General features: G+C 45.0%; 2 protein-coding genes across 2 annotated transcripts; one reads left to right on the top strand and one right to left on the bottom strand.

Moving 5' to 3' along the window:
• Positions 1–5,824: 5,824 nt before the first annotated feature.
• On the bottom strand, positions 5,825–8,300 carry nip7 (NIP7 nucleolar pre-rRNA processing protein). Its single transcript, XM_080539001.1, has 5 exons — positions 8,185–8,300; positions 7,829–7,915; positions 7,566–7,704; positions 7,075–7,215; positions 5,825–6,209 (listed from the first exon to the last, which is right to left on the bottom strand). The coding sequence occupies exons 1-5, from the start codon at positions 8,238–8,240 to the stop codon at positions 6,090–6,092; spliced, it is 543 nt and encodes a 180-aa protein (XP_080395127.1). The 5' UTR covers positions 8,241–8,300; the 3' UTR covers positions 5,825–6,089.
• A 188-nt stretch (positions 8,301–8,488) lies between these two features.
• On the top strand, positions 8,489–13,530 carry cog8 (component of oligomeric golgi complex 8; the record flags this gene model as incomplete). The annotated part of the gene is made up of 5 exons (XM_080539688.1): positions 8,489–8,888; positions 10,199–10,406; positions 11,084–11,902; positions 12,655–12,823; positions 13,148–13,530. The coding sequence occupies exons 1-5, from the start codon at positions 8,560–8,562 to the stop codon at positions 13,528–13,530; spliced, it is 1,908 nt and encodes a 635-aa protein (XP_080395814.1). The 5' UTR covers positions 8,489–8,559.
• Between the last annotated feature and the right edge of the window lie 32 nt (positions 13,531–13,562).

Below are 13,562 nucleotides of genomic sequence, written 5' to 3' on the forward strand. Positions count from 1 at the left end.
AGAGGAGCTTGTTAATGTTTCGACTCTGGGCTTGGATTGAATAGAAATGGCAAAAACGTTTCACTCATTGACAACATTTTATTTTATTTTACAGACCTCACATTTGACGTCAAGGAGACCCTTACTCCATTGGAATCTGCCTTAAAGTTGCTGGACGACATCCAGGAGTCTACTAGTATTCCCCAACCAGATTTGGAGAGAGTACACACATCCATCAGAGAAATGGTGAGAGCTCCACATTGTGGCCCTATTTGGCCCATGTGATAAGTATCCCTTCCCTGCTCACGACCTCCTTGTGACCTCGGGTGAACTCCCTCAGAATCTGTTCAGTTGGCTATGCTACTGTATAATGGTTTGACTTTACAGGATGTATCTATTTTCATGTTTTCAGGTGGTGATAGTTTTTATCAAGAACAAGGAGTTTGACAAAGCAAAGGAGGTATTGACGAAGCATTTCCCCAAAGGCATGGTTGGCAAGGTGAGCTCAGAGAGAGGAAACTAATTTAGGCAGCATTAAGATACACAGAGACATCAATATCTGTATTTTACTCTCATGGGGATTTTTTTTTTTACAGAAATCAAGCCCTCTGCTTACCTAGCAATTTAAAAAACATCTTGATTGGAACTACTTGATGTGTGTCCAACAGAAAGCTATTTTTATGGGTCTGGTGAAGCAGAAGTGCAGTGAGCACTCAGTCCTGGAGCAGGTCACCTACCAGAAGTTCAAAGAAGAGATGCTGCAGTTCAGTGAAAGCCTGTATGTCAACTCTGTTCCCTTTCTGACCCAGGTATGTATGCATTGTAATTGCCATTGAAAGATCTTATATGCTGAGTAATATTTTGCACATTTTACTTATGTTGGTCAAGTGGACATAACCTTGTAGTTTTACTTATAGTTATATCTAACATCATTTGTTTTATTTGATCTTGCCTAACACCACACTTATTGTAGATTTCCATAGTCTTTCAGGGGCACTGGTTTTTAACCAATCATGTCCTTGTGTGATTGACAGGCTGCTATAAAGCTTGTTGAAAAGAGAGTGGAGTGGAGTGATCAAGGAAGTAGTGCCTCTCTTCCTCCAAGTGTCTCCACTGATGTCGAGCTAAGTCGCACCAAGCTGAGCACTTCTTTCACCTCCCTGGCCGAGGAGTTAAAAGAGCCCACCACCTTTCTCCAGCTGGGTGTCACCCTGGAAAGAGAGCTGCAGAAAGATGCGGCAGATGAGGACATCTCCCTGAGTCTCTCTGCCAGCCCCTTGGAGGGCTCTGACGCGGAGCCCGAGCAAGATGCTCCCTCGTGGAGGGACTCTGGAAGCCCCATGGAGGCCTCTCCAGCAGACCAGGCCTCCCCAGCAGACGAGGCTCCAGTGGCAGAGGCAGTCTCCCCAGTGGAGGCAGCCCCACGGCGGAGGAGGCTGAAGTACACCATCGCCAGGACTGTGATAGATCCAGACAGTCAGCCGAGGGAGCAGGAGTCCACAGCCTCCCAGGAGGAGGTGCTCCCAGACAGGTCGGAGGAGGAGGAGGTGCTCCCAGCCGGGTCGGAGGAGGTGCTCCCAGCCAGGTTGGAGGAGGAGGTGCTCCCAGACAGGTCAGAGGAGCCAATACGACCATCAGTCAGCGAAGAGGACCCGATGAGTCCGTTTGGCACACGCTCGCCGATCGTACGAAGGCGCCGCAAACGTAAGACCGGCAACCAAATCAAAGAGTAAGTCGAGAAAGGAATCCCATACTGTTTGAATGGATTCGCCATTCTCTTTCTGATCATAGCTATTCTTTGTGAGTTGTGGTTTGACCTGGTTTAATCATCCCTGTTGATGATTTTTGTGTATGATTTGAAACGGCATATTTATACACTCAGGACCACATCTGACAGTGAGGAGTCTGTGCATGTTCTGGAAGACCCCCCAGCTACACGTACTCGCTTTTCCAGTCGACTCAGCCAAGCCACCTCCACACCACAAACGTGGTCAGTATGAATACTCTGTACATACATGTACTGTATAGTTAGGTTGAAGTGGACAGGGTTCCATGTACTGTATACCTAGGTTGAGGTGGACAGGGTTCCATGTACTGTATACCTAGGTTGAGGTGGACAGGGTTCTATGTACTGTATACTTAGGTTGAGGTGGACAGGGTTCATCTTGAACCTCATCTTGGTTCTTTTGTTTGCAGGAAGCAGCTCATTAAAGAGGCGACTCAAACCAAAGATACCTGGAGTGATGAAGAATCACTGTTTGAGTTTCGCAACGATGGTACTGTCATTGATTCATAATACTAATAGTATTATTGCTTATAGCACTATCATATACTGTTATACTTGTCATTTAAGCTCCCTTCCACTTACCGGTACTAATTTTTGTTTCTCTTGTCCTGCAGAACCTGAAGGGTCTGGAGAAAAGGGCAACAAGAAGAGGGTAAGCACAGGATACTTTTGTAACTTAAAATGTTTGGAGGAAAATGTCAGATTGTCTTTTAGTCTTTATTGTCTAAATACTATTTATCTAAAAACGATTTGAGCAAATAAGCGAGAACATTTCGGTTTAAAGATGTCTGAATACATCTGACAAACTTTGATTTTAACATGCTGTGTATGCTGATCTTGATTGTCCTAGGAGGAGGAGGAGGAGGAGGTGCTCCCAGCCGGGTCGGAGGAGGTGCTCCCAGCCAGGTTGGAGGAGGAGGTGCTCCCAGACAGGTCGGAGGAGGAGGAGGAGGAGGAGGTGCTCCCAGACAGGTCGGAGGAGGAGGAGGAGGAGGTGCTCCCAGACAGGTCGGAGGAGGAGGAGGAGGAGGAGGTGCTCCCAGCCGGGTCGGAGGAGGTGCTCCCAGCCAGGTTGGAGGAGGAGGTGCTCCCAGACAGGTCAGAGGAGCCAATACGACCATCAGTCAGCGGGGAGGACCCGATGAGTCCGTCTGGCACATGCTCGCCGATCGTACGAAGGCGCCGCAAACATAAGACCGGCAACCAAATCAGAGAGTAAGTCGAGAAAGGAATCCCATACTGTTTGAATGGATTCGCCATTCTCTTTCTGATCATAGCTATTCTTTGTGAGTTGTGGTTTGACCTGGTTTAATCATCCCTGTTGATGATTTTTGTGTATGATTTGAAACGGCATATTTATACACTCAGGACCACATCTGACAGTGAGGAGTCTGTGCATGTTCTGGAAGACCCCCCAGCTACACGTACTCGCTTTTCCAGTCGACTCAGCCAAGCCACCTCCACACCACAAACGTGGTCAGTATGAATACTCTGTACTAGGGCTGTTACGATTATTCGACGTCGTCGACGTCACCGACTACGTCAATACGTCGGTTAGCGTAATATGCGTCGGTTAGTCGCAAATATTTTTTTTTTTTTTTTTTTTTTTTACCTTTATTTTAGCAGGCGAGACAATTAAGTGTATGAGTGAAAATGGATAGCTACTAGCTAATGTTACACAAGCAATGTAGCTCACCACAGTTCGTATGTCTTGTCTTCTGGTGTTAGTAACGTTAGCTATGTAGCTGGCTAGCTACAGTAGCCTATTGTCATTGTGGTGCGAGCACCTACTGTACGTTATCTAGCTCGTAGCTCGCATGCTACGTTAGCATCAATTTAGCTAATCATAACATAGCAGCGAGAGTAACGTTAGCTAGCTATGTGTTGTGGTGATGGACAGACTTCTAAATGGCCATGTTGGCATTCAAGTTGGCTAAACATAGCAGTGAGGTGTTTTTTTTTTTTTTTTTACAGTACAAAAATTATCGTTAGACTTATCGATAAATTGGTCGTTAGACTAATCGAATAATCGATAAAATAATCGCTAGATTAATCGTTAGAAAAATAGTCGTTTGGGACAGCACTACTCTGTACATACATGTACTGTATAGTTAGGTTGAAGTGGACAGGGTTCCATGTACTGTATACCTAGGTTGAGGTGGACAGGGTTCCATGTACTGTATACCTAGGTTGAGGTGGACAGGGTTCCATGTACTGTATACCTAGGTTGAGGTGGACAGGGTTCTATGTACTGTATACTTAGGTTGAGGTGGACAGGGTTCATCTTGAACCTCATCTTGGTTCTTTTGTTTGCAGGAAGCAGCTCATTAAAGAGGCGACTCAAACCAAAGATACCTGGAGTGATGAAGAATCACTGTTTGAGTTTCGCAACGATGGTACTGTCATTGATTCATAATACTAATAGTATTATTGCTTATAGCACTATCATATACTGTTATACTTGTCATTTAAGCTCCCTTCCACTTACTAATTTTTGTTTCTCTTGTCCTGCAGAACCTGAAGGGTCTGGAGAAAAGGGCAACAAGAAGAGGGTAAGCACAGGATACTTTTGTAACTTAAAATGTTTGGAGGAAAATGTCAGATTGTCTTTTAGTCTTTATTGTCTAAATACTATTTATCTAAAAACGATTTGAGCAAATAAGCGAGAAAATTTCGGTTTAAAGATGTCTGAATACATCTGACAAACTTTGATTTTAACATGCTGTGTATGCTGATCTTGATTGTCCTACCTGGCCTGTTGCAGAAGTGGACGACTGAGGAGACGGAGTGGCTTAAACAAGGGGTTTGCCGCTACGGTGAGGGCAATTGGACCAGAATTCATCGGTCTTTCCCCTTCAAACAGCGCACGACCGGCAACATAAAAGACAGATGGAGGACCATGAAGAAGCTAAACATGGTGTAAAATAAGCTGGGAAGGGCCGACTGCAGGGGTCCCCCATTACTTTTCATAGCGGGCCGCATTTAAAATGAACAGGGAAACCGTGGGCCACCTCAACCTCCAGCTGGAGTTCCCCCCCCAGCATCTGGAGATCCGGGGCTATACATGAAACATTCAGGACTTGAGGATGCCCAGGCCTAACGGCGGCACTGGCCAAATCTCATACATTTTTCCCTTTAACTGTAGGAAACAACTGTTAAAAACATCTACCGGAAGGCAGGTTGCCAATTGGTTTGTTTTGGTAACCCATACATTGAAGGTAGACTATTATTATAATACAATATGGTGCAATTGCATGGAGAGAAGTGTGCGATATTAATATTTTCATGAATTTAAACAGACAATTTCCATACATTTTTGGTATATTTGGCTACTAGTCTTACTTTTACTAAGAAATAAAGGATTCCACATCGACTCACCTCTCAGTGGGAGAAATGACAGCGTTGGGAAGCGGCCCTGGTCCTGAAGGCATTTCTCCCAAAAATTCTCACAGGCTTTAAATCAACCCGCCAGACGTGGCCCGCAGGCCACCTATTGGGGACCCTGGCCTACTGTAAACTCTGCCTTTGCAGTGTGTGAGGGGGTCAATGCCCTTCTGATGGTGGAAGAAGATAGAGACATCCATGTTGTGCCTGGAACTGACTTTTTGTATATTCCCACAGCTCTACTTAATATCATCTCCTTGGCAAGCACACATCAGTTCTGAGATTAATGTGTGTTTTATAAGGGTCCTGACTGTAATATGTTTTCTATGACTTGTGCTGTTTACCATAATCCCTGCAGTTGCACTAAGCAGGAATATTCATCAAACTGGGCCTCATTGAAAATGTATGTGAGAACATTTTGGTAATGTCATTTTGTTATACAAATGCTTTTTAAAATTATCATACATCACTTGTTTCTTGTCTCTTAGTTCAGGAATCATTTAGCCAACAAAATGTCTTTCTAGACTACAATCACTAGCTGATGGTCTCTTAATTGATGATTTAACAAAATTGTTCAGTTATTTTGTGAGTTCTGACTGTCCACAAAGCAATTAGTCATCAGCATGTTTTTCACAATGATCACATATGCTACACATTCTCTAACAAGGTGATGAATGCCTTTGTCATGTTTTTATTTTATTGTACAAATCATTTACAAAAGAAAAACATTTCAGTATGTTATCACAACTGTTGGAATTGTTCAAGCTTTCTGTTTCTATAATATATTCTGAATACCTGCATAAAAAAGTAGCATGTTTTTTATAGCAATAAAAGTATTGTCAATTCCTAGGTCCAGACCATTTTGTCAGAACATCACCAGTCAATTTACAAAGAAAATACAGGGAGGGAGACATTTCTGTTACGATTCAGTTATTAACACTTATGTCAGAGTGTCCTCACACCTAATGAACTCTCCTATGTCTGCCTGGTGGAACACAACGATGGACATGGGGTCTACCCGCCGGCACTCCTGTGTGGACTTCGCTGCCACTCCGAAACCCTGGGGAAGGAAGGCAGAGCACATGTTTAGCTGGATCACACATTGTGGTAAAACTATCACTTTGTTACTTTATTCTATTATTATCTACTTAGCCAAATAATTTTACTCTTGTGTACCTGTACATTGGATGTAATAAAAGCAATTCTGAACTAGCTACAGAAACGCTCTATGATGGTGACTGTTATTTGCCAAGTGACATGGCTTACATTAGAGGAAAACTGGTTAAAATTATAGCCATCCATTGATGCAGTCTGTCACAACCCTGCAAAGTTATATCATGTTTGAATGAATGAATGGTCTTTATAGTGGTTTGTAGTTGCTCTGTGCTTGTGTTCTGTTCTGTCTGTTTTGATGTTGCAGTGCAAGGCAGGGAGTGGCAGCAGGAGCCTTGATTGGCTGTCCATGGTTACCTGTGGGCCTATAAAAGCCCATGAGGCCTTTGGGCTCCCTCTCTCTCTGGTAACCATGGACACTGGTCCCTCTTAGTTTTAGTTTGGCATTTTCAACATCATTCATGTACATGGTTCACACATCCAACACCCTCCACTCACACTCCTGACTGTCATACTCTTATGTACCGTATATAGTATTTATAAGTTATTTGTGTTGGAATAAATATTGGTTATCTGTTCTCCACCGTGTTTCGGTCCAGTCTTTGTCATGGACATGACAACTTACAGATACGTTTCCCATAAGCTGTGTGTGCATGTACTTACAGGTGCTGTACCGTATATCTACTGTGTGGTGCTGAGATCATCTTCATGTCCAGTACATCCATCCATACATCCATACATACATGAACTAAAGATGATCCCAGTGCTACGAAGCTTTCTGAGAACCTCCTCAACCCAGGGTGTAGACTTACCAGGGGCAGATCTGACATGGAGTACACCACCACCCCTTGGTACTGTGCCGTGTTCTCAGTGATCCTCCCCAGGCCTGACTTCAGCACATGGTTCCCATAGACGAAGGACTGCTCCTGCCCCGGCTTCACCCACACCTTGAACTGACCACGGACAAGAGCTCAGTTAGTCAGATAGAGCGAAGTACGCAACCAATTCCCCACAAGCAGTGTAAGGCAATAATGTTTGCTGAATCTGAATATGTGACAGCAACTGGTGAAAGGGAACAAGTCGGCAAGCAATCAAAATGTTCTGACTTTTACTCAGAACATTTAAAATAAATGATACACTCACTAGTCAAGCCAAAACATTGCAATGCAATGGATTCGGTGAGTAATCCCCACTACTCTACACTAACTAGGTAGTTATGGCGATGTGTCTGAACATAAAAAGGGCAAAGGCAATTGGTCACTGAACAGATGTGAGGAAGGGGTTCTGTTGTTGGCAGGCTTACCTTGGCATAGGGGGCCAGGAAGTCCAATGCTGTGATATGCAGCCGGAACTTCAGGGTCTTTGTGAACTTTCCAAAACATGTGCCCACAGAGATCAGCTTGTCACGGGAAATATTAGTGGCCAGCTTCAGAATCTTCTCACTAATTATGGAAACATGTTATGGATAATGACAATTAATACTGTATCATCCCCATTTCTGTTGAAATATCATGCATGCAGTGCTCCATTTGACATCATGACAACATAACTTGTATGACAACTTACCTTATATAGTACACACGTTCATTCTGAAGTCTAAAGCAATACGTCCCATCAGGTCGATCAATAAGGAGTTTGATGTTTTCACCAATGCTGTAAGGACAATCAATCAATCAAATGTCGTTATTGTCCCAATTGGGAAATGTGTGTAAGTGTTGTTTATATTTCCATATCACGATATAAAACAATGTAGGCACCAGGCAGTGACTTAAAGGCAGATATTGCTCATGTTAGAGCCTCATCCAGTCATCCTAGCAGGGCCATAGACGACACGAAGTTGATCATGCTAGCTAGCTATCAAGCATGGAACTATTTGCAGAAATTGCCTGTCAAGAAATCCCATGTCATAGTTCAATACTCACTATTTGGAGAGTTTCTGAAACATAGTTTTCGTTTCCTCGTCAGTTAACGGCCTCATTTTGTACACGTTTTGAACAACTGCCTGCTGAATGAAAGTACTTCAGACGCAACAACGTGGGGGAAGAGAGAGTACGCTACAATCGCGACGGAAGTCGACACGCTCGACGCGATCAGAAAGCGACTACTGCTGCTCCTGTTGTGGCAAGTGAGCCGGGTAGATTTGTTTACTGCAAAACAGTTACAACTGACATTTCAATTTCTTTTCAATTCGACATTGTGTTTAAACGATCTGCATTGATCGCGCAGTGTTTACGTTGACATCGGAGTAGTTGTGTGACTGATGAAGGACTGAAGTCAAGTGACAGATTTGATCCAACATGGCAGCTGTGGACGTGGAGGATGAGAGTATCCTGGCTTCGATCTTCAGAGACAGCTTCCCCGACAACTGGAGGGACAATCCGGACTTCGCTGCTTATCTGTCTGAGCTCAGCTCGTACGGGGTGGAGAGACTGAACCGGGAGCCGGAGAGGTTGGCAGAGGAGAGGGCGCAGATCCTGCAGCAGACCCGAGAGCTCGCCTTCTCCAACTACAAGACGTTCATCCGCACGGCCGACTGCACCCAGGAGATCTACAGGGACTTCGGCCGAGTGGAGAACAGCGTGTCCAAACTCCTCGACAAGCTGCCCAGCTTTGGTGAAAGATGCAGGTTAGACATGGATCGGTTTAGTCTTTAGTGATCATGACGCGTCGTCATTGTTCTGTTTGTTATTTCCAGCATGCATTATTACAGGAGTCACTGTGTCATCTGTGCATTACAGGAGTCACTGTGTCATCTGTGCATTACAGGAGTCACTCACTGTGTCATCTGTGCATTACAGGAGTCACTGTGTCATCTATGCATTACAGGAGTCACTGTGTCATCTGTGCATTACAGGAGTCACTCACTGTGTCATCTGTGCATTACAGGAGTCACTGTGTCATCTATGCATTACAGGAGTCACTGTGTCATCTATGCATTACAGGAGTCACTGTGTCATCTGTGCATTACAGGAGTCACTGTGTCATCCACACATAAAAATGTGGAACGCCCTTCCTATAATCTTAAAGGAGTGCAAAACACTGCCCACCTTCAAAACCACTCTCAAAAAACATTTACAGGAGGCTGCAATCCGTAACTGGACCCTCTAAATCAAAAATCAGATTAAAAGACCCGAACTACCCACTGTACATACTTTGTGTTTTGTCCCCCGCCCCCACCTGTGGTGTATGTCCCCACCTGTCCTACCCGCTGTACATACCTAATGTTTTGTTGTATTGTTCTTCCCATGATGGATGTATGTTTATCTTGTAGATAGTACTAGTTATTTGTCTGTATTATCTTGTAGATAGTACTAGTTTTTTTTGTCTGTCTTACATGTAACGATGAATTGAGAATCAAGGACCCCAATTGAAATAAGCCAGTGGCTTTCTTGGGTTTTTATCCTGTTAGTTGACCTTGTATGTAATATGTACTTTCATGTACCTACTTCTGCAAATCTTCTAATAAAGTTTTCAATCAATCAAAAAAAAAAAAAAAATATTCTTGTGCTCACCAGACAAGCATCAATGTGCTCCTGCATGATTGCGTTGTGGTCTGTGCTAGTCTGGGAATAGCCTACACTACAAACAGTAATAAATGACAACATGTCATTTGCGTGCCACATCGTGAGGTTAGAATTATAAGGTTCTATCCGTTTAGGGTAGTTCAGAGATATTGAGCGTCAAAGTTTTTACATTCCATTATGTTTTGTGAGATGGAACCTTTGTATTTTATGAATTACTAACTAAAAAACGTCAACATTTTAAAAATAACACCACACAGGCATTAATAAACACCTAATGGATCAGATTATGTAAAAAAACTCAATTTTTACAAAAATTGAGATAGAACCTTATAATTCTAACGTCACGACATGTCATGATCATTGCAAACCTGTCCGAAATGGAGCTTTTTCATGTCAATTTCCGTCACTGCAGGGGTTTTGTGAAGGAGGCAGAGGAGATCGGGGGCAGTCGACGGATGAACAGCCTCACGCTGAATCGCCACACGGAGATCCTGGAGATCCTGGAGATCCCTCAGCTGATGGACACCTGCGTCCGTAACGGGTACTACGAGGAGGCGCTGGAGCTGGCAGCGTACGTCAAGAGACTCGAGAAGAAGCACTCATCACTACCCGTCATTCAGGTATGACTAACTCCGTCCTCTGCTCTCACTTCAGGACGCTGTAGAGTCAAGTTGTGACATTGAGGGAGTGACTTTGTTCCCTACTATCATATAAACAGGGTTCCCACGGGTCCTGGAAATCCTTGAAAGTTTGTGAATTTGAGGGGGGAAAAAATCAAGGTCTTAAAAGTTTTTGAAAATAGACATGGGTGACGGGTCATTGAAAGTGCTTGAATTCCCCCCCCCCCCCCCCCCCTCTCTCTCTCTGTATTGCTTAACTTTACACATATTTCACAATATATTGTTTTGCTGTGCTGTGGTAGAGAAGGCAAGAGACCATAGTGTTCACACATTCAAGCTTCTCTTTTTAATTGTTGTCTGTGAGCGGATAGTTCAAATTATATAAATTCTCATCTAGATCTGTCTCAAACTATACCGTGTTGCGTCCTTGAATTTGAGGGAATTGAGTCTTGAAAGTCCTTGAAAGGTGCTTGAATTTGATGTTTCAGAAGGTGTGGGAACCCTGGAGTGACTTTGTTCCCTACTATCATATAAAAATGCCAAGATATTTAGTATCTGCCCTCTGCCTGTATCATCCTTGTAGTTAGTAGTGCTACATCTTACAGTTTGATTCGCATGAACAGAATGTGACTCACATGTTGTGTTATTGTATGAAACTCTAATTCTGTCATGCTCAGGGAATTGTCCACGAGGTGCGACAGTCGGCCCAGCTCATGCTGAACCAGCTGCTGCAGCAGCTGCGCAGCAACTCCCAGCTTCCCGTGTGCCTGCGTGTGATTGGCTACCTGCGGAGGATGGACGTGTTTACGGAGGCGGAGCTCCGTGTGAAGTTCCTGCAGGCACGGGGAAGCTGGCTGCACTCCATGCTCTCGGCCATCCCCGACGACGACCCCTACTTCCACATCACCAAGACCATCGAGGCCTGCCGCGTTCACCTCTTCGACATCATCACCCAGTACCGCGCCATCTTCTCCGACGAGGACCCCCTGATGCCCCCCGGTGGCCAGGTGGTGAACGAGAGCGCCATCTTCCACGGTTGGGTGGTGCAGAAGGTGTCTGAGTTCCTGGAGACCCTGGACAGGGACCTCCAGCGCGGGGTCGGAGGCCGCCTCGACTCCCTCCTGGGCCAGTGTATGTACTTCGGCCTGTCCTTCAGCAGAGTGGGGGCGGACTTCCGCGGACAGCTAGCGCCCATGTTCCAGCGGGTCGCCACGGATACGTACCGTAAAGCGGTTCAGGAGGCCGTGGACAAGTTCCAGGAGGACATGAACCTCTACACGCTGATCTCTCTGCCCTCTATGCTGGGGGGCGCCATCCCACCCGTGGTGCCCAGTACCCAGCCTGGCACCCTGCAGCCCCCCATGGCTCTCCTAGACTTCCCTCCCCTTGCTTGCTTTCTTAACAACATCCTGACGGCCTTCAATGACCTCCGGCTGTGCTGCCCCGTCGGTCTGGCCCAGGAGGTCACCAAGCACCTGGAGGATGCCCTGCTTAAGGTAGGCTGTATTTATGCTGTCCTCGCTAATATGGTCCTCTGTGGCTCAGTTGGTAAAGCATGGCGCTAACAATGCTTAGGTTGTGGGTTTGATTCCCGTTGGGACTATACTGAAAATGTATGCACTCACTACAATGTCGCTTTGTCGCTTTGGATAAAAGCGTCCGCTAAATGGAATGTATTATTATTATTATTATTATTGACATGACCCTTGTTGGGGCTCTGGGGAGACGACCTTTAGAAATACATCTAGGATCAGCTAACCCATACCAACATTTTACCAATGGCCATTATGAGGAACATGTAAAAGAGGCCCATAGTAGCGAGGGTATCTTACACAAATACATTGGGATCAAAATCAAATCGTATCTTACCGTAGTGCATATAGCCGGATCGCATGTACTACGAATTCTTTGGTGGTGGAATTCCTCTTTTAAATGCAATTATTGAATGGTTTATATTTGTGCAGTATGAACACAGCTAGACCCCCTCATCCCCACTATCCCCCTGTCCAGTTTATCTATACATTTAAATTAAATAAATAAAAAATACAAATGAATTAGGCCTAGTCACTCTTCTAGTATTGTAACTGCCAATGGCCCCTGGTTTTGGCATCGATTACTATTTTTTATGATGACTGATGGATAGATGATTCACTTTCTTAGACAAATGTGTTTGTTGTAAGTCGTGTCTGCTAAAGGCGTCTGCTAAATGGCAACAATGTAAATGCCAGCTGTGTTCTCCTCTCCACAGGTGACGAAGCTCATCCTGGTGTTCCACAGGGCTGAGGAGACGGCCTTCAGCAGCCGGGAGAAGGAGCTGTTTGTCCAGTTCTGCTGTGCCTTCGCTGAGGACATGGTGCCTTTCCTCAACCGCTGTCTGCAGGTCCTATTCCCCCCCGCCCAGCTGGCACTCATACTGGGTATGTAGACCTCACACACCCTAACCCACTCCCAACCATACTTACCGTAACTACCACTAAAACTAAAGCCAGAATAACATGATAGAAAATGTATTTGTGCAATGCACAGAATCAATTCAGACAGAGTGACCATTACGTTAATGTGCAGGTGGGGGGTGCTAGCGGAATCATATGGACCTACAGTAGATGCTGTGCGGATCCCAAAGATCCTGTCACTCACATGTAAAAATTGCGTTGCTCACGCGTAATATTTTCGGTTCGTTATGGCGGGTCTAGGTAATTAATGGGAAACACACCTGTGAAATGTTGTTTTTCCCTTCCTAGGTGTTCCTCCAACACAGGTCCACAAGTACGGCAGTCTGGGTTGCATCGACGTGAGCACAGTGCTGGAACCGCTAGAGTTCATACTCCCCAAAAGAGAATTTGTGGCTCCAGTGGTGGACCTAGACCTCAGTGCTGAATTTGAAGGCCTGACCACATCTGAACCCATACCCGTGCTTGGTGACAACCTGAAACTTCCAGAAGAACTGGAGATAGAACCAACGTCAGACCTCAAGCCGACAGAGGAGCCCATGTCTGAAGACCCCACAATCACTGAGTCAGCCTTTAGCTTGGATCCAGAGTTGGATGCTATATTCAATGAAGTTGAGTCAAACCCTGAGCGCCGGTCTGTGGTAGAGGCGGACATTGAGCTCTCAGAGGCCTGATGGCTTTTACATTTACATTTTTGGCATTTATC

The sequence above is a fragment of the Nansenia antarctica genome (genome assembly GCF_963989245.1).
Source record: "Nansenia antarctica genome assembly, chromosome: 9".
NCBI lineage: Eukaryota > Metazoa > Chordata > Actinopteri > Argentiniformes > Microstomatidae > Nansenia > Nansenia antarctica.

What these genes read in the sequence shown, in the direction of transcription:
- nip7 (XM_080539001.1), bottom strand. Translation starts at nt 8,240, where the DNA reads ATGAGGCCGTTAACTGACGAGGAAACGAAAACTATGTTTCAGAAACTC. An exon ending in TTTCAGAAACTCTCCAAATA is followed by an intron (nt 7,916 to 8,184) that starts GTGAGTATTGAA and finishes TTGTCCTTACAG; the next exon opens with CATTGGTGAAAACATCAAAC. An exon ending in CCATGTCAGATCTGCCCCTG is followed by an intron (nt 6,210 to 7,074) that starts GTAAGTCTACAC and finishes TTCCTTCCCCAG; the next exon opens with GGTTTCGGAGTGGCAGCGAA.